This window comes from Camponotus vicinus, unplaced genomic scaffold (genome assembly GCF_025532165.1).
Source record: "Camponotus vicinus isolate PSW18456_S1 unplaced genomic scaffold, iyCamVici1.0 SCAF_5, whole genome shotgun sequence".
NCBI classification, from domain to species: Eukaryota; Metazoa; Arthropoda; class Insecta; order Hymenoptera; family Formicidae; genus Camponotus; species Camponotus vicinus.
In genome coordinates, this window is record NW_028141977.1 from 12822470 (window position 1) to 12841043 (window position 18574).

Here is an 18574-nt window from a genome sequence, read left to right on the forward strand (position 1 = left end):
TTATATAGGATGGTTTCTAAATTGTATCCTTCATAATTTTTTGTAATTTTAAATATTGTATATATATTTTTATTTTATACTTTTAAGAATATAATTTTACATATTTTTTGTATAACCAAGTTTTAAATTAACAAAATTTATTGACAAGATTGCAGATTGCAGACTGCAAGAAGACTTGTATATCCCAAATATATATATATATATATATATATATATATATATATATATCCCAAATATATATATATATATATATATATATATATATATATATATATATATATATATGCTTGTATATATATATCCCAAATATATATATATATATATATATATTTGGGATATACAAATTTCTTGATAAAAGTCTTCAATCTGGTCAATAAATTTTGTTACATTAAACTTGAAAAAAAAAAAAATATATATACACCTTTTCTTTTAAATATTTATAAAAATTTTTAACTTGCTTCATCAAAATACTGTTTTATTAATTTTTTACATGTAAGTTTTCGAATAAACCATTAGATGTATATATTAAATATATTTTCAATATATTGTTCAAAAGTAGTATTTCTTTAACATTCAATTGCATATAATTATTATAATTTTAAACTTGTGATTCTGAGAATATAGAAGCCAATTAGAAGAAACATTATTAAAAACTGAATTGAACACAGAATTTGAAAAAAATTTCTGAAATAATTATTAGTATCAAATATACATATATATATATTTAATATATAAATAAAAGAATAGTAATATATTGGATTATATAAATTTGCATCTAGTCATTAATTAAGATAAGAAAAATATATTTTATTTTACTATATATTATTGTATGATGTGTATTATAGTGTCATTAAATTATAGAAACTACATATAATCACCTATTGCTAATATTCTTAAATAATTTATATTTTGTAAAAAAACATTAATATCTTGTAAAAAACATTCATTATTAAGTACATTCTATAGGATTAAAAAAATTAATAAAATATAATAGATATATAAATGGACATAGCTATAAGAAAATAGAGATTATAATTGACAATAAATATATAATTACATTATAATAAATTATAATTATTATTGATAAATATATAATTACATTACAATAGTTTTATTTAATTTTTTACATTGCTTCCATTTAAAAAATTTGCATCACAGAATCAATTTTTGTACCATGTAGATAGAATGTTGATGACACAAAGTTAAATTTTTAAATGCAAGATTTTGCTTTCAATTTTGTGTTCAGTTTTTATAAATTTTATGCAAGTCAGGAAGCATATAACAGCAACTCAGTATATATATAAAGCAGTTAAAAATTATATTATTTACAAGATAATTGTTTTGTGACATTATACAAATAAATATTTAGTATATCAACCTTATAATAGATTGTACCCGAAAGGTAGGTAAAATGGTATTTTATACAAATATCAGAGTACATATTTTACACTTGTATTGGCATATAAGTTACAATATTTATAAAAGGTATAACATGTGTGCAAGAAAGTTAGCATGTATAAATGAATAGATGTTAAATTTATACATAACATGTATGGAAAAAATTAAAAATTTACTAATTTATTAACTGCTAAATCATGAAAAAACCTTTATCACGCATATACACACAAATTTGCCTATTTTACAACAGTACAATTACAAATGTATCTACATATATACCTAAATATATTTCACGATAGTCGAAGTAGAAGAACTCGCGTGCAATAAATAACAATTTTATTTTATAAATTACGCAGCTAATCCTCATCTGTACCTTTTTGATACACTGCCCCAAACTTGCTCATATACTTACGTACAAAGTCTTTTGCTTTATGTTTAACATTTTCATTACATTGCAATTCATCCACGCTTTTACAATGCTTTAATTCCTTTGCAAGTACAAAATGTGTTAACTGTAACAGAATGTAATACCATGAATAAACTCTTATCACAAATTAAATTTATTATGATAATAAAAATTTAATATCATACCTTTCTAGCTAGATGTTTAAAATCTTCAGTATTAGTAATTCTACCTTGTTTACATTCAGTTTTCCTATATGGATTTAAGAAGTGAACCATCACATTAGCCATACTTGTTCTGAATGCCTCTTTGATCCTTCTTTCAGACTTCATAGGATGCATTTCGGCTGATGTCGATTGTAACTTGCTTAATCCATGTCGCGAATGAGATTTCGACTTATTACTTCGTCTATGTTTTTTTAACTTCTCAACGTCTTTTAATTTTGCTCTTTCTTTTTGTCGTCGTAATTTCTCTTTTATTTCTTTATATGCTTTATGATCAACACGATCCTCTTCTCTACGTGGCTGTATATGCATATATCAACCGATTAATTATTGCATAACTTGAAAGCTTTAAGCTCATAGTATGACATACAAGATGAAACAAAAACCTTTCACTTAAGATTTAACATTTTTTATAATTTTTATAATTTTTTAAAGAAAATTAAATTTTGACTTTTGATTTTTTAAGATATTGATATAAAATAAATATAGAAAAATTAAATAACACTTACACTAATAATTCTTTCTTGGACCAAACCATCTCTTCTTTTTTTAAACTCTGGCAACGGCAGTGAACTTCCAATCAATTGACCTCCTAACTTTTTAGATACATTTGGCCTAGATAAAAGGCTTTCTGTTATAGAACTTGTCTCCATATTATCATTTTTCTGATCCTCATTATGCTCATCATCGATATCTTCGTCATCTTCATTCGATGAACTAGATTCATCGCTAGATTCCGAAGTAGACGACGAGTCTGGTTGTACTCCGATATGATCGGGCGGTGGAGGTAGCCATTGCGATATTCTTTCCTTTACATGATAATAATACGTTCTGCCTCTGCTATCTGTTGCACTCTTCCATTTTGGTGGTAAATCTATTGGCGAAATTTCAGGTTGTACCGGTCGATTTGTGCTGACACTTTCCGCGGATGTATGATTAGAAAATTGTTCATCTGCAGGTTTTTCGTGATTATAAAGAGGCGTTTGAATTGATATAGGAGGAGTTCCGCTATGAACAGACACTAAACTATTTGGAAGAGATAGTTGCCCTTCAGAATACGATTGTGGGTGCGATATCAAAGAATAGGAAGATGTTGTCTGATTGAACACAGGCGTTTGACTTAATGAGTAAGCTGGTGGAATGCCAGTTGTAATTCCGGGCGATATATCAGTTGTCATCGCTGATGACAGTACATGAGGACTCTGGCCTATTATACCAGTAGACTGAGGATTTCCTACATATACAGGAGTACACTGTTGCGTTGCTTCTCCTCCATCTATAAAAAGAATTTCACATTTTTCTATTAAATATTTTAAAAAATACACGAATGCATGTTTTGATTACAAAAATTATAAAAAAATGAACGTTTTTACATAGAATACAATGACGAATGACCTTGAGTGGGGTAATGCTGCCATTGGCCTAATGTTGGATTATAAAAAACAGGATAACCAGTTTGAGGATCAACCATGGCAGTGGTATGGGGATCTATACCCAATGCTAAACATCTATTCTCGTGTTCTTGCCATGATTCTTGCTGTTGACGACGTTGTCTTTCTTCTTCTTCTTTCGCGACTTTTAATGCAAATAATTGTCTACGCTCATATTTTGTCATTTGTGGTATAGGAACTAGACTACGTTCTTCTATTCTTTTATCTTTTGTTCTACTATGTTCAGCTTCTGGAGATTCTCGTCCTCGTCTTCTATCACCACGTTTGTCAATTTCGCTTCGATTATATCTATCAGATCTATGCCTAAGAGTTTATGAAATCAATTAATAATAAATATTTTTTAAATTTAATTTATTCACTATTATACATTGTATATGTGTGTATGTGTGTGTACATATACATTGAGCATCACAAAAAAATATTCATAATTGGAGATATAAATTAAATACATAAACACATACCTATCATATGATGTGCTTCTCTTTTCTTCTTTCTCCAATTCTTCTCTATATCCTCGATCTGTAAAAAATCAAAATAAATGTTAAATAGACATTAATAAATTTTATTTTTTTTATTTTAATGGTATTATTATAGAAAATAACCTGCTTCTCTTTCATGTTCCTTCATTTGTTCAATCCTTTCTTTTTTTGGTATTTTAAAAACTTCTTTTAGATTGGACCATTCAGCAAGAAGACTACAAGCTAAATCGGGTATAAGGTCTGTATTTTCTGATTTAATTTCACTAACTGCCAAACAATTTTCGATATTATTATTACGTTTATCTGGAATGTCATTCAGACGTTCATCAAGATTTTTCTTTTCATTGCTATCAGAATTACTATTCAATTCCTCACAAATCGTCTTTGATTTAACTTGATCATCTTCTGGCGAATCAGCATTTGGAGAGAGATATAATCTTTTCGCCCATCTTTCAACTACATCATATATTTTACTATCCATTAACATTGTCTTGTTTGGTATTGGCAGTGTATTTAAAGTTTTTAGCACTTCTAAGCGAAATTGTTGAGCTTCTTCTGATTCATCTGCAGCAATATCCATAACATAACTCCAAATCAAACGTAATCCGTGATAATCCAAAAATAATCTTCGGCAGGGTTGTTCGCCGCTTTGTATAAGACGTAACAAGCGTGTCCTGTGTTTTAATTCTCTGCTACGAACCATTAATCTACTTAATGTTAATGTGTGCGCACGATTTTTCAAACCACCTGAACACAACTTGTCCATTTCTTCCTCCAACTAAGAAAAAGGACAAAGTGAAGAAATTACCCTACTTAGCTGTGTAATCTTCATAGTATTATTAATTACAATACTTACATCTTCATCTTCCATATAATCAACAGGTTTCTTTTCTTCTTTCTTCTTCTTCGTATCTTTTTCGCGTTTCTCTTCAATCTTTTCAATCTTCTCTTTCTCTTCTTCGGGTGTATCGCCTATCCAACCTCGACAATTTGATGCTTCGCAATAACACTTTTGAGCTTCCTTGCTAATATTTAAATGTAAAAAAAATCATATGTATATGAAGACAAATAAACTTATATGTATATAATCCATAAATGTAGAAAGTTAGCTTGTAATGATTGATATAAAAATATATCATCCAAAAAACATACCCATAACGTTGAAAATGATAATCAAATGTAATTTCTTCACCAGCAGCTATAAATTTTTTATTAAAAAAGCCTATCCGTAATTCGCCATTTACTGTCCACTAAAAAATTTGTTCATCAATAAGATGTTAAGATATCATAAACTTAGATATTCACAAAAAACTATTAGTTTATAAAAGATAAAACAAAAATTTACTTTTTGCGTTTCTGCATTAGGATCACAACTGTGATTAATAAATCGGGATACATTTCCTTTCATAGTAGCGTCTATAATCTGATCGGATTTCAATGCCATAAAATAATAATGTCTATTTTTATCTTTAGAGTAATCCTTTGCACGTCGTTTAAAGTCTTTTGGATCTACAACCTCGCCAACATATTCCATTATAAATTCGCCTCTGCAATTTTAAATACAATATAAAGATACAAAATTTTCTCTTATTCCGTAATTCTCATCCTATTTCATTCGAAAATATTCATATATTTTTTTATTTATCCAAAATTTTACTTACGCCATTATATCGACAACAGCACGTAAACCGAAACCCTTCTTCTCTGTTCGGAAAACTTCACATTTGGCATATTCACAATTTTGAAATCTTTTATTTGTACATCTATCACCTACTACACATCTAGCTCCACTGTAATATAAACACGAAAATAACATTATTATCTCTATTTATACAATTTATTTCTAATACTATTAATAATTGATTTGTGTATAATGTATATATAATATAATGTAATATATTCTATATATTACTCTAAAGTAAACTATTATTTTATTCATTATTACTTTATTATCTTAACATCTTTATCTTTTCCTTTTTCTTGTTTTACACAATGTATGTACATAAATTATAAAACTCTATAACATAAATTATAAAATTCTTACTATTTTAAAAGTAAAATACTTACCATTCTATCATAAGAAGTCTATTAAGGCAATCTTCTCCACAACCAAGTTCTCCCCTCTCAATGTCTTCTTCAGTTAAAAAACAATCACACACCATTCTTTTAGTTTCCTTGTTTGTATATCTAGTAATAAATATTATATAAATACTTAATATTTTGTGTACAAATATATACTATGTACATATTATTCGAAATAATATTTTTTATATGCTTAGCAAAATAATATTTTATATTAGAATAATATTTTTTATATCCTTAGCAAAAAATACAATATTAATGCTTTATGGTTTCTAATACTTCTATGTACCTTTCGGTAAGATATAAATTTTCACGTAGATGTTCAAATTGACTTAGTCTTTCTTCCATTTCTCTATCCTCTGTTTCAGTAACCATTGGCAAAGAAATTTTAGCTCCTATGGTTTTTGGAATTTGTGGTACTGTTAAAACAGTAGAAACATTATTGGATGTGATTGATACATTTTTAACTTGTTCTGTTTCTGCACAAGGTTTTACACTTTTGTTAATGATATTATGTTTCAATTCTGATGACATATTCGATTCTCCTGTGTTTACTGGTGCACTACATCCTACTTCAGATGGAAGTGCAACGGATGGTCCAAACATTGATGTAGGAGCAATGATAGATCCAAATCCTGCACACGACCCACCCATTTCAAGTTCACTCGATCTTCGCCAACGAGATTTTACTTTAACTGGCTTTGAAGAGTCAGAGTCATATCCTGTGGTGTTATAGCTAGAACTTAAAGGTGCTGAAATATCAAGTGATATTGATATCTTGCTAGAATTATTTTCCTTATCACATTGCGTCTCAGAGTTATCTATTTTTATTTCCTGAGTAATAGAAGGATTTATATTATTAACTACTTTATCTTTTTCTTGCTGAAGAGTTGCTTTTGAGATATCTATATTAGGTTTTGTAACCAAACCACGTCCGCGAGATCTAAAAAAATAAATTATTGATTTTTGACATAACAAAACTTTCTTGATTTAGTTAGAAAATTATTACAGAAAAATATTTATTCAAACAAATTATAATTTGAGTTTTAACATGACATTTATATTAAAAAATAACATTTATATTCACCAATGTAGAAAAAATATAGATTAATTGTTATCACATTAAAAAAATAATAGAAAAATTATGCATTATAATTTTTATATTTTAAGATTAAATTATTTGAGACTGTACCTTTGTTTCATCAATCCGATAGATCGAATTCTACTACTTCGTCTTACGCCTGAACTGTTTGAACCGCTTTCAGAGCCAGTTGTATCAGTGCTTCCACTACGACCTCTGAATTCAATTTTTTTGTCAATATCACTTGTATTACCAATTGCATTTTTTACATCAATCTCGCGTCCTTTGCAATTAGTAAGCGATAATAATGTATCATTACTATTTTCACTGCTGCTGCACAATTTAATATCTTCACAATCGACTTTGCTATTGTCTCCTTCACTATCTTGATATTCGTCCATAGTTGTTAAATGTTCAGGATTCTTTTGCTGAGTCATATTTTTCTTATCTTGTATGGTTTTTGACTTTAATAAAACTCGATCTGTATATTGGAGTTTATCATCGCAAGAATTGGATTTTAACATATTTTGTTCTTGATTTTTAATAATATTATTAGGTTCTATAGTTTTCGAAAATATTTCTGTTATATGAGAATTATTTGGACGATGCAATTGCTCCATTTTATCTAATATTGATGAACTACTTTCATCATCAATATTTATAGGGGACAATTTTTCCATATTTAAAGAAGTTTGTACTGGAGAGTCAACACTTTCCACACTAGAGAGATCATTCACCAATTTCTGTATCTCCTTTGAACATTCATTTATTTGCATATTTGCCAATTCATTATCTATTTTACTAAATGTATCTTCCTTTGACAAATCTGTATGCATAATTTTTACTTTAGACTGTTTATCTTCCTGTTTGCAATCAATTTCCTCACTAGAAACATCAGAATTCTCTTTGATAGAACACATGCGAACTTTATCAGATATTGATTCTGAGATTTCCTTCCTTATTTTATCATAAATTGTTTTATCATTTTTTTGTTTTTTACCACGATTTTCTAAAACGATTTTCTTTTTATTGATATAAGGTCTATCTATATTGGAGTCTGCAATATTACAATTTCCACCACTCAAAGTCGATTCATTTATATGTGCAGTTGATATGGAATTTTCCAATTCATTACTATGTACACTATTAAAATTTTCTCGAATAATATATTCATTGTTCGAAACATTTTCTGTATTAGATGTTATCACCATGGATTCATCCTCATTTTGTATCACAGTAAATTCCACAAAATTCTTGTCTTCTAAATTAGGTTCGTTAACAAGTAATACTTGTTCAACCATAACATTATCCTCTGCTAAAGTGTAACTATTGTCCGCAACATCTTCTTCCATTTCCATTTCTTCACAGATTATTGTTTCCTCTATGACATCCGACCACATCTCCACTTCAGTTGGTATTGATGCGGATGTAGGCAGAGATTCATCGCTTGGATTACCAACAACGACCTGCCGTACATCCTCTGGACTAAGTTTCTCCGATTCATTAATTATATTATCTATATAATCTTGACTGTCACTTTCACCCGCATCCCGCTTGTATTGAGAAGCATTGTATACAATATCTTCTTTATTTACAACTACATTGTTACTAGAAGTACCTTTATGTTTACTATGCTTCTTCTGAGAATTTTGATTCTTCTTTGATAAAATTTTGCTATGGTCTTCATTAGTAGACTTGGAGTTTTCCAAACTGTTTGAGCAAGATGTTTCCAAAATATTTCCATTTATTTTCTTTTCTTCCAATTGTTTCTTAGCTATTTGTCTGCTAGATTTACGGACAGGTACATATTTATGGGATGATTTTTCAGATGCTTTCACTTCGGTTTTACGTCTACGTGCCATTTTGATTCCATATATAAATGTATTTATACAGTCTCAGTCTGAAATAATTAAGATTAGCACAAAATTTATCATAACCTGATCTTTATTCAAGTCAAATATATCAACATATCTAGTTATTATTATATATGCATGTATCTTTTAATTTTAAGTATTTTCCTATTATTTATAATTTTGCGATATCAAAAATTTTGAATGACTATTGAAGTGATCATAAAAAGTTTTAAAAGATATCAATATATTGATAATCTAAATATTGTTTTCATATCTATTTGAATTAAAAACGAAGAAAAATTTTGTATATATATAGCAAATAAAGTTTATTTCAATACAATAATTATGTAAATAAAAAATACGCTTTGTTTAAACAAAAATAAAATTTTGAACATTACAATTACATAAACACAATTGTAAATAAAAAATACTAAAAGAATAGATAGATTAGTCTCAAGGTCAATATTCTTAAAGAAAGCTTTGCTCTGTATTTAAAGCTAAATATATACACAACTAGGATGTTTCTAATTTATGTTCTCTCTCTAAAATACATTGCTTTCTCTCTGCAGTACCTAAGAGAAGATTAAAAACTTGATTCGTAAACAATAATATATATAAAATGCGTGCATATTTTAAAGGATTCCTGAACATCCTATCCAATCGTTGGAACCAATCGTGTTATAAAGCAAACGTCCTGTCATTAATGGTCATTTTTGCAAAGATAACAAATATTGTATCTCTCTGCGATTGTTGATCCACCTCGATACAATAAACAACAATAGTCACATTTTACACTCACCGTGTACTTCTAAAATCACATCCGGCAATTGCAACATAAAATTCATCGCTTTGACTACTCAATATCTGTATCCAAATAAATGCCGTTTCGTAGTTTTCCAATTTACCGACATAATAACTGAAGTACGGGGATAATAACGAGTCCGCTGTAAAACGGATCGCTGGGGGACGGCTATGTGCGAGTAGGTCCAGCGAGCTTGTCAAATTGTTATCAAGTTTGACGTTCCGACGAACGGAACACGCTGTACATCGACAGCTCTCTCTCTTTCTCTCTCTCTCTCTCTCTTTCTCTCCTCGATACGGATCTCCCTCGCGTAGCCTGTGAATTGAATCGCTCGACGTTCGTCACCTTTTGGCACTAAACGAAACTCGTGACAATCTCGTGGCTGATGCGCGCTCCCCTCTGGCGATCTTTATTCGGCGATCGTGGCAGGCACGACGAGAGGAGCGATCATTGCGTTAAAAAGCCCAAGGAACTCGTGAATAAAAACGTATATTGTCGCGATGTACAACATTCTCGTGTACACTATCGCCACTGAGTGTATCGCTCTCGCTTCGGCCTCCCCGTGTAACTCGCTGTTACAAATGAAACCAGCGCTATCGACGACCTGTAGTGGAAGCAGCGCGAACATTGGGTAAGGAAATGACAAGGAGCGTATATAGAGGCGCTATTTTAGGTAACAAAAACTGACAAAAAGTCTCTACCAATTAAAGAACCAGACAAGGAGCCTGATTGGCAGTCTCAGTTCACGCAATTATTATCGTATTACATGTATATTCGCGCGAAATCGTATTTGAAATTGTCGTGTACGAGTTACATATGCTCAAGAATTGCGGTCTTCTATTTTATATATATAATTTCATTTGTTACTTATTTTTAGATATATGTTTTATTATATTCGGTGCAATTTTATATTTGAAATATATTTATCTTATAATTTCTCTAGTTTATATTAATTTTTTTTAATGAAATTTTTACACATTTATACGTGTTAAAATTTTTTGAATTTACGAAAGTCAGTTTGATCAAATTCCAATTAACTCGGTAATTATTCTATCAAGTAATATATTTGCTTTTTACTAATATTATTCTATCAATAATAAAATTTTATCAATAAAGAATTACTTTTATTAATTTGTTGTTTACTGTAGGAAGAAAAATTTATAGATTAGAATCGATGATAGAAAATTTGCTGCAGGCAGTTGGCAATACTTTTTCTACAGTCGATATATATCTTCGAGAATCGCAATATCGTCTCGACCAACGTTCAGTCGTAAAACGCGCCGCGATGACGATTCGAATTGTTCCGTGTTTTTCGCGTTCGTTATCGTCCAAAAGTGTATCTTGCGTGTGAAAAATCATGGCAAAGTGTCAGACGTTCATCATAACGGATTAAACGCGTACGATCGTTTAATAGTGTGGTGCATCGTGTGTTTCAGTATCAGTGTGTAACTTGTGGGATCCTCTTCCCGGCATTTATGGTTTCGTCAAAGTGCAACGAAGATGCAATTGATGCTCGATGATGGTTGGTATGTACGTATAAATCATTTTATAATTAATTCCGCGTCGATATTATTTCCCCATCTGCGTTGTTTTATTATTGAAAATATTTTCGAATCGTTCTTTTCACAGTTTTACATTTGCTTCGATGCGCGACGTGAATCTTTACAACTTTTCATATATATGTGAATTAATCAGGATAAAAAGGAAAATATAAGAGATAAAGGAATAAAATCTTTAAGATCATATCGATCTCTCCATACGAGAGCGAATAAGCGCGAAAATATATTTTAGAAAGTTTCTTATTTCCTACTTGATGTATGTATGTGTGTGTTGCATGCATGTATACAACTATTTTTTGAGCGTGTTTTGTATGGATAGTTATTTCCCTACATCGATAACGAAATATTTTCATACACACATTGAAAGTGCTCTTTTTTGTGGCTCAACCCAATTAAATCAATAGCGTCTAAAATCATTTTAATTTCGAAGGCGTCTTCACACATACATACACGTAATTGAGATCATCTCTTGTGTACGTACACACACGTCTAACATATATATATATAATTTATATTATACAAACACTTGGTTCTGTTTTTTCGTTTTTATATTTTAGAATAAAAATATATGCAATATTTTCGCAAGAATTGCTGAAATAGTTGATAATGGATAAAATTCTGTCAATATTTTTCTATATAAAATTTCTTGCATTGTATACTGTATATTTAATTGTGTGTATGTGTGTGTGTGTACACGTGAAATATTTATATATATCTAAAAAAAGTACAAAATAGAAAATATGTGCATGTTATAAAGAGAATATGCATATTTTTCTGTTTCTTAAAAATATATTTATCTTATAGTTTCTCTCTATTTTACAAATTGTATATTTTCTATAAATTATTAACATTTAAAATTGCTCTCGCAATCAGTCTTAAATTTTATTTCTTGTAAAACATAAAATATTTCAATATATAAAGGATTTCATGTTTCAAATTATTTAAAAAAATGTACTTTATCAATCTGAACATGGTAGTCATAATTCATGATTATCAATTTTATACAAATAGAACAAATCATTATTTCAATTCTATGTATAATTATTTTATAATTATTTTTTCTATGTATAATTAAATTATCAAAATAAAAAAACAAAGTCTTTCAACTTTTTATGAAGAAATTATAAAGATATTTAAAAAATTGCATTGGCTGAATAGGCTAATTTAATGTAACATTTCATATTGTTACATTTAATATAATAGATATCTAAAAATTCTAATTATTTGACATCTTATTAGATTTTTAAGCTATTTGAAAATATATAGTTTTTTTTATTTCAAATTACAACTGCAACAAAATTGAGCACTTTTATAATGAATAGAGATTCATTATAATACACACACAGCTGATGTGTTGTATATATTCAAGATAAAAATGATTTATGTATTTTAATATTTAAAAATATATTCCCTTTATTTTACAATCCCCTGTAAAAATATCTCATCAAATGTAATAATATATATCTCTAAAAATAAGTAACTAATGAAATTATATATAAAAAACATTTTATGTCAGAGATTTTGTTGCTTATTATCAGATTTAGTTTTTGTAAGTGATACATTAGGTACAGTTAAACTATCACTTGGATCTTGAATGCTTTCAGATGTATTTGTAGTAGCAGATCTCTCGCTATTGGAGTTTGAGTTTTGAAATTTAGGGGTAGAAGTTCTTCCTTTTAAAAGCACAGCTTGCTCAGTGCTCTTACTAGCTTCTTTAATCGATATTGATGACACATCGCTAATATCAGGGAAACCACTTGGATCATGCTGTTTTTTAGTAGGAGAAATCATTCTTCTAGCTGTATTTACTGGTGTAACATCCGAATTTGAAGATGAACTAAGAGCACTTGCTTCTCGAGTTTTCTTTAGTGTTGTAACAGCCCAGCCCAAACCTAGTTTCTTCAAAGCAGTTTCCATTTCTTCTGGAGATGAAGCATGCTTCAAAATATCTGACGACGGAGAACTCGTTATTTCGGAAATGCCAGACAATCCAGAAAAACTATATAAGCTAGTGGATGTTGTTTTATGTTTACTGTCTTTATGTGGATTATTAAAATCGATACTTATAGACGAACCGAATTTATCTTTTGCTTGAGATATAGGTTCTTCAGTGGTTGTGTTACATTGTAATTGTTTATTACATTTTTCGAGCATATGTTCTTGCTCGGTTTCAGTTTTTATTGCTGTACCATCAGTTGTACCATCAGTTGTACTTTTTAGTTTTTCAGGAGACTTACAGATAGTTTTCTGTGATCTTTGTGCAGAAACTAGTTTTTCGGGATGTTTCATGCTAGATGTTGGTGATTTTTTCGAAGAATATTCATTCTGTTGAACAGATAAAGGAGCCACATGTACCGATGGTTTAGATTTTGCTGGGCTTTTGATGCTTTTATTAGCTGTATCTGTTGTATCAAATTCCACTATCGTTGACAATTCATGTCCCGATGATTCTAATTCCGGCCTATATTTGGATTAAAATAAAAAAAATAACTCATGAAATATAATTAATTTAAAACAAAAATATAATTAAAACATTTGCATTAGACAGAATTATTAGATTTACCTATATGGTCCATTTAACAATGTAACAGGAGGCTTAGATCTTGCACTTATTGTTGTCATATTTCCATGATTGCGCGATATTTTGGGAATGCCGGCTAATATGGGAATGAAATCATTTTCTTTTGTTGCCTAAAAATATGCACATAACAATATTTATATATATGTAAAATAATAGTTATATATCAAAATTGTTTGGCTATAAATAGTATTAAATCGTATTCTAATATGTTTGTCAGATTATTTCTTTAAAGATTTAATATGTATTAACAAACTGTGTGTGTGGTAGTTAGACATATATATATATATATATATATATATATAAATGTTTTCTTTTTTTTACATTTGTGTGTTTCAAGTAAATAAATTTTTACATTTAAGTTTGTAGTATACACATAAATAAAAATATATCATTTACCTCTTGAGTAGATGTAATTTCTTTTATAATATTGTCTTTTTCATGTTCTAATGAAGTGTTATTTTTAAGACTAATATTCTTAAGAGATGGCATTTTATGTTGCATAGAGATTTCATCAGCCTCTTTTGAAGCAATGGTTGGCTTCTCCATATTTTTACTTTGTTCCAAAATTTCTTTCGACAATTTTTCAATTACTTCTTTTTCATGAAGAGAAAATGTACATGGAGGCCAAGAGTTACGATCTGACGTTTTTGTTGTTGACGTTGCCTGAGGTCTTTGCTGCATTTTAAATCGATTAAGTTGTATATTAACTCTCTCATTGCTTATAATCTTTGGCTTAGCTTTGCTTTCTACTACTTCAGATTTCTGTATATGTGCTTTAACTGTATCTATTGATTTACTTCTGGGAGTAGAAGTGATTGCTTGAATTTCCGCATCACATGTAGATTCATCTCTTGGAATTGCTTCGCTTCCTATAATTCTTTGTGATTCAAGGAGAGTTCTTGCAAGTTGGGCATGAATTGCTTCTATACTCTCAATCAGTCTATGCACTGTTCGAGCATCTTCACGTGTCGGTCTTAATGTAGGTAGTTGCATTAAGCTAGTTTCATCACTTGGGCTGATTAGCGAAAGATCCATACCTGCAATAAATATATATGGCATTATTTTAAACTACTCGAAAACAGTAATCTATTAATACATTCAATCTGATACATGATTCAGTATGTTATTCCATAGCAATAGTTAATTATTCAAAATAATTAATTGAATTCCATCTACAACAATATAAGAATGTTTGTATTGTAGATAATTAAAATTGAATAATTATGAAATTAATTTGTTAATAATGCTTTACCTTTCTGTTCGTTTCGTACTTTTTCGATGAGATCAGTTAAAGATGCTATTCTTTCTGCGCACAAGTTCTGTAGATCTTCGTATTTTTGTAATATTTCAGGGCAATTTTTCAGTGCATAGTCGTGAATATCATCGAGTTTCATATGTAACAGTTTACATTCGGGATTTTTGCATGTACAGACTTTGGATGACGGTGGTTGTTCTGTAGGAATAAATAAGCGTTCCGATACTGCAGACTTCCGCTGACAACTATCCGATGGCTCTGTTAATGTAGATTGATCGTTTTGGACCGATGAAATTATAATACTATCATTGATTTGTGAATCATTCATATTGTATCTAAGCACTCTGCTGATTCTATCGCGATGTGGAATGTTCGACGGCATCATCATTGTACGCGGCGAAGGAGTTTCCGGTGTGGAGACTGGACTGATTTCTTGTTGTAATCTTCTCAATTCTTCGGGTCTTGGAGTATCTAACATCTCCAAAATTGGTGTAACGTTGGTCAAAGCGTCAAACATTGTTTTAGGCTTTATTGGTGGTGGACTTGCGAACGATGTCGAAGTATCAGAAGTATCCTTTATTCGAATCCACCTTTTCATTTGCGTGCGAATCCGATATGGTTGACCCGAAGTTTGTTCTTGATCGTTTACTCCTGAAAACGTTTGCGAGCTTTCCGCACTGGCGTCTATCGATACTCTCGTTTCCTGCGATGGGTCTGTGTCATCGGTGAATGCAGACTTACTCACATGTATGTCGATTTTTCTACTGGCTGTATCCACCTGTGCATCCGAACATTTTGTCTTCTTTTGAGGACTAGTCAGACGAATATTTGACTGAGATCTTGAGAATCTCTTCATGGGTGATGTTGCTTTAGAACTGACGGACGTTGAGCGAATCTTCTGATAAACCCGAGGCGATGGTCGTTTTGATATTCGTACGCTGCTTTTTCTTCTTTTAGGTGTTACAACCACTTCTTTCTTGTCGATTTCAATGACCATCCCGCTAATTTCAGAACTTGTTGAATCGTTACTACTGTCATCTGTTTCTGGCGTGATGATAGTAATTTTTGGTTCAAGCGGATGAGGTATTCGTGTAGTTGTATCTCTACTGGAAACAGCTATATCTATCTCTTTTTGAGGCAACTCCACTTGTATACTTTTATTCTCTGCAGGACCAGCTTTGTCTAATTCTGCCTGTACAGCAATTTCAATTTTCTTTGCAGGCGATTTAACTGGTTTTCTCACCTTTTTCTTTACACATTCGTTGCTATTATCATTAGACATATTTATAACTTTAATTTCAGGTGATAAAGGCTTGGCAGCTTTCGATGCTTTTGTCTGTATTCTATCTTCAAAAACCGGCTTCGTACTGATATTAAATATATCATCTGGCAAACTTGCACCAAATTCCTGTAGCAGTAATCTTTTTTGTCTTTCGACCTTTTTCAGCATATCCAATATTTGTTCTTCCCGCGACATTTCGCTATCTTTATCCCGTTGTGTGTGACAAACATCTGTCTCGTCATCGACGGGATGAGGTTCTTGCCATGTGGAATGAGGTACAGCATTATCTTTCTTTTGCGTCGGTAAAGTGATTATTCTTTTCGTGAGATGAGTCGGTTCACTATCTGTAAAAATTTTTTTGGCTGCGCGATTTAACTTTTTTTGATGCTCCTCTTGACATTTATTTCTTTGATATAGTCGTGTGTGCGTATTTTCTTCAGCAGATTGAATTTGACTAGCTTTTAATCTGCGCTCTTCTTGTGCAAGATGATCTAGATTTTGTATGAGTGCCTGATAATCTCTCCGTACTTTTTCTCGCAAAATCGCATCTTCACCGCGACGCTGGGCATTTAATTTACGGCTTTCGGATATATATGTTTTTACATTCTCTCCATTTTTTATCGCTTGTGCTGCTTCTATTGCATTTGGCTCGCTTCCAATATCGATTCTTTCAACCATACCAGGAGGCCTGCTGTAAATGTTTCTTTGACGCATATTGTGGTCATATAATCGTACTTTGTTGTCTGTTAAAGATGTCTTTGGAGTTTTGTTACATGTAATTTGTTCTGTGACATCAGAAAAATATGACGAATCGTCGCTAGTCGAGTTGGAACTACTACTGCTGATACTTGCACTATCTGACATATTTTGTGTATAATCTTCTGGATTATATCTTGCTATTTTTTCAGCTTCAGTTGGTGTAGTGCTTATAACTGGTACTGTTTTTCGTGGTAATTGATCATCGCTTATATCGGTAATATATTCAATGTGATCAAATTTGTCTTTTTTTTTTGACGATATTTTATGAGATTGCATTGCAGATTGCTTTTGCAATCCTGAAGGGCCTGATTTCGGTGATGATATTTTCTCATGTTCTTTTAAAGTAGATTTCTTCGCTCTTCTGGGTGACTTTCTTGGTAGGACCTTTTTACTCTTTCTCATTGGAGTTAATGTTTCATGAACAATTTCTTCATTTGTATCTTCTTGGGAAGAATTTGTTTCCATTTCCATTCTTTTATGTTTCTCAGGTGATACAGGCTTTGACTTTGGAAGTTTAGCTACCATTGCAGCCCTCGCATTTTCTACCTCTCGCACTTTATGTAATCTTTCTTGATGAGCTGCTTCTGCGCTATCTTTTTGTTTTGCTTCTTTCATACGTTCTACGGCATCTTTTCCTCTTTTTAAGGCTATAGCTCTATCTTTTCTTTCCTCTTCTTCTATTATTATATTCACATTTGGTTGCAAAGCAGCAAGGGCATGAGCTTGACCAATATCTTCCAAGTCTTCCTCATATTTCTGTTGTAAATCCATAATCTTTCTATCTTGCATCTGCTCGAATTCTGATCTCCCATCTTTTTCCAATCCTCTTTTTATCTTTTTAGCACGTTCTACAATTCGATTTGATATTTCCTTTGACTGTTGCCGAACCTATAATAGTAATATAATGTATCATTTCATAATTTTATATTATTTCACTAATATTGTCAAGCGCACACTATAACTGACTGCTACTATTACATAGAAAATTCGATCCAATTCTACAGATTTCAAGAAATTTGAGGCAAATTATAGATTCATATCTCATATGCATTTTCGAATCGGAATAAATTAAAAAATTTCGATAAAACGTGTAGTGTACCTGCTCCAGACGTAACCTCCGTCGACGATCACGTTCGTTCTTCTTGATTTGATCTAGGTCCGACAGGACCATTCTCCCACGGCATATATTTACAGGATTCCCGCTCACAGTAACGTGTATTGACATATTTCATAGAAGGAGTGTTAAACCTATACGAGCTTTTATTAATGTTTAGCTTTGTATATAGTTTAACTCAAATTTAAAATGACAGGAACGGCAGGAACGGCCATTCTGGTTGTTGACTTAGTGCCGGCAATTCGAAAACA

General features: G+C 30.6%; 2 protein-coding genes across 2 annotated transcripts; both read right to left on the reverse strand.

Annotated features, from left to right (window-relative positions):
• Nucleotides 1-1430: 1430 nt before the first annotated feature.
• Nucleotides 1431-10370, reverse strand: Set2 (SET domain containing 2). Its single transcript, XM_083099503.1, has 14 exons — nucleotides 9771-10370; nucleotides 7230-9018; nucleotides 6327-6980; nucleotides 6023-6142; nucleotides 5617-5745; nucleotides 5301-5502; nucleotides 5108-5205; nucleotides 4812-4980; nucleotides 4079-4733; nucleotides 3938-3995; nucleotides 3421-3779; nucleotides 2535-3301; nucleotides 1990-2325; nucleotides 1431-1910 (listed from the first exon to the last, which is right to left on the reverse strand). Exons 2-14 carry the CDS (start codon nucleotides 8978-8980, stop codon nucleotides 1755-1757), a joined length of 5454 nt encoding a protein of 1817 aa, XP_082955629.1. The 5' UTR covers nucleotides 8981-9018; nucleotides 9771-10370; the 3' UTR covers nucleotides 1431-1754.
• Nucleotides 10371-12329: 1959 nt separating this feature from the next.
• Nucleotides 12330-18565, reverse strand: LOC145971623 (uncharacterized). The gene is made up of 5 exons (XM_083099504.1): nucleotides 18309-18565; nucleotides 15166-18097; nucleotides 14310-14950; nucleotides 13896-14023; nucleotides 12330-13793 (listed from the first exon to the last, which is right to left on the reverse strand). Exons 1-5 carry the CDS (start codon nucleotides 18432-18434, stop codon nucleotides 12845-12847), a joined length of 4776 nt encoding a protein of 1591 aa, XP_082955630.1. The 5' UTR covers nucleotides 18435-18565; the 3' UTR covers nucleotides 12330-12844.
• Nucleotides 18566-18574: the final 9 nt, after the last annotated feature.

Excerpts from the sequence above, each read along its gene's own strand:
- Set2 (XM_083099503.1), bottom strand. The coding sequence starts at position 8,980 with ATGGCACGTAGACGTAAAACCGAAGTGAAAGCATCTGAAAAATCATCC. Across the intron at positions 5,746-6,022 it reads AGACTTCTTATGATAGAATG|TGGAGCTAGATGTGTAGTAG; the intron begins GTAAGTATTTTA and ends TTTATATTACAG. Across the intron at positions 4,734-4,811 it reads ATTATATGGAAGATGAAGAT|TTGGAGGAAGAAATGGACAA; the intron begins GTAAGTATTGTA and ends CCTTTTTCTTAG.
- LOC145971623 (XM_083099504.1), bottom strand. The coding sequence starts at position 18,434 with ATGTCAATACACGTTACTGTGAGCGGGAATCCTGTAAATATATGCCGT. Across the intron at positions 18,098-18,308 it reads GGAGGTTACGTCTGGAGCAG|GTTCGGCAACAGTCAAAGGA; the intron begins GTACACTACACG and ends TTACTATTATAG. Across the intron at positions 14,024-14,309 it reads AAATTACATCTACTCAAGAG|GCAACAAAAGAAAATGATTT; the intron begins GTAAATGATATA and ends GCATATTTTTAG.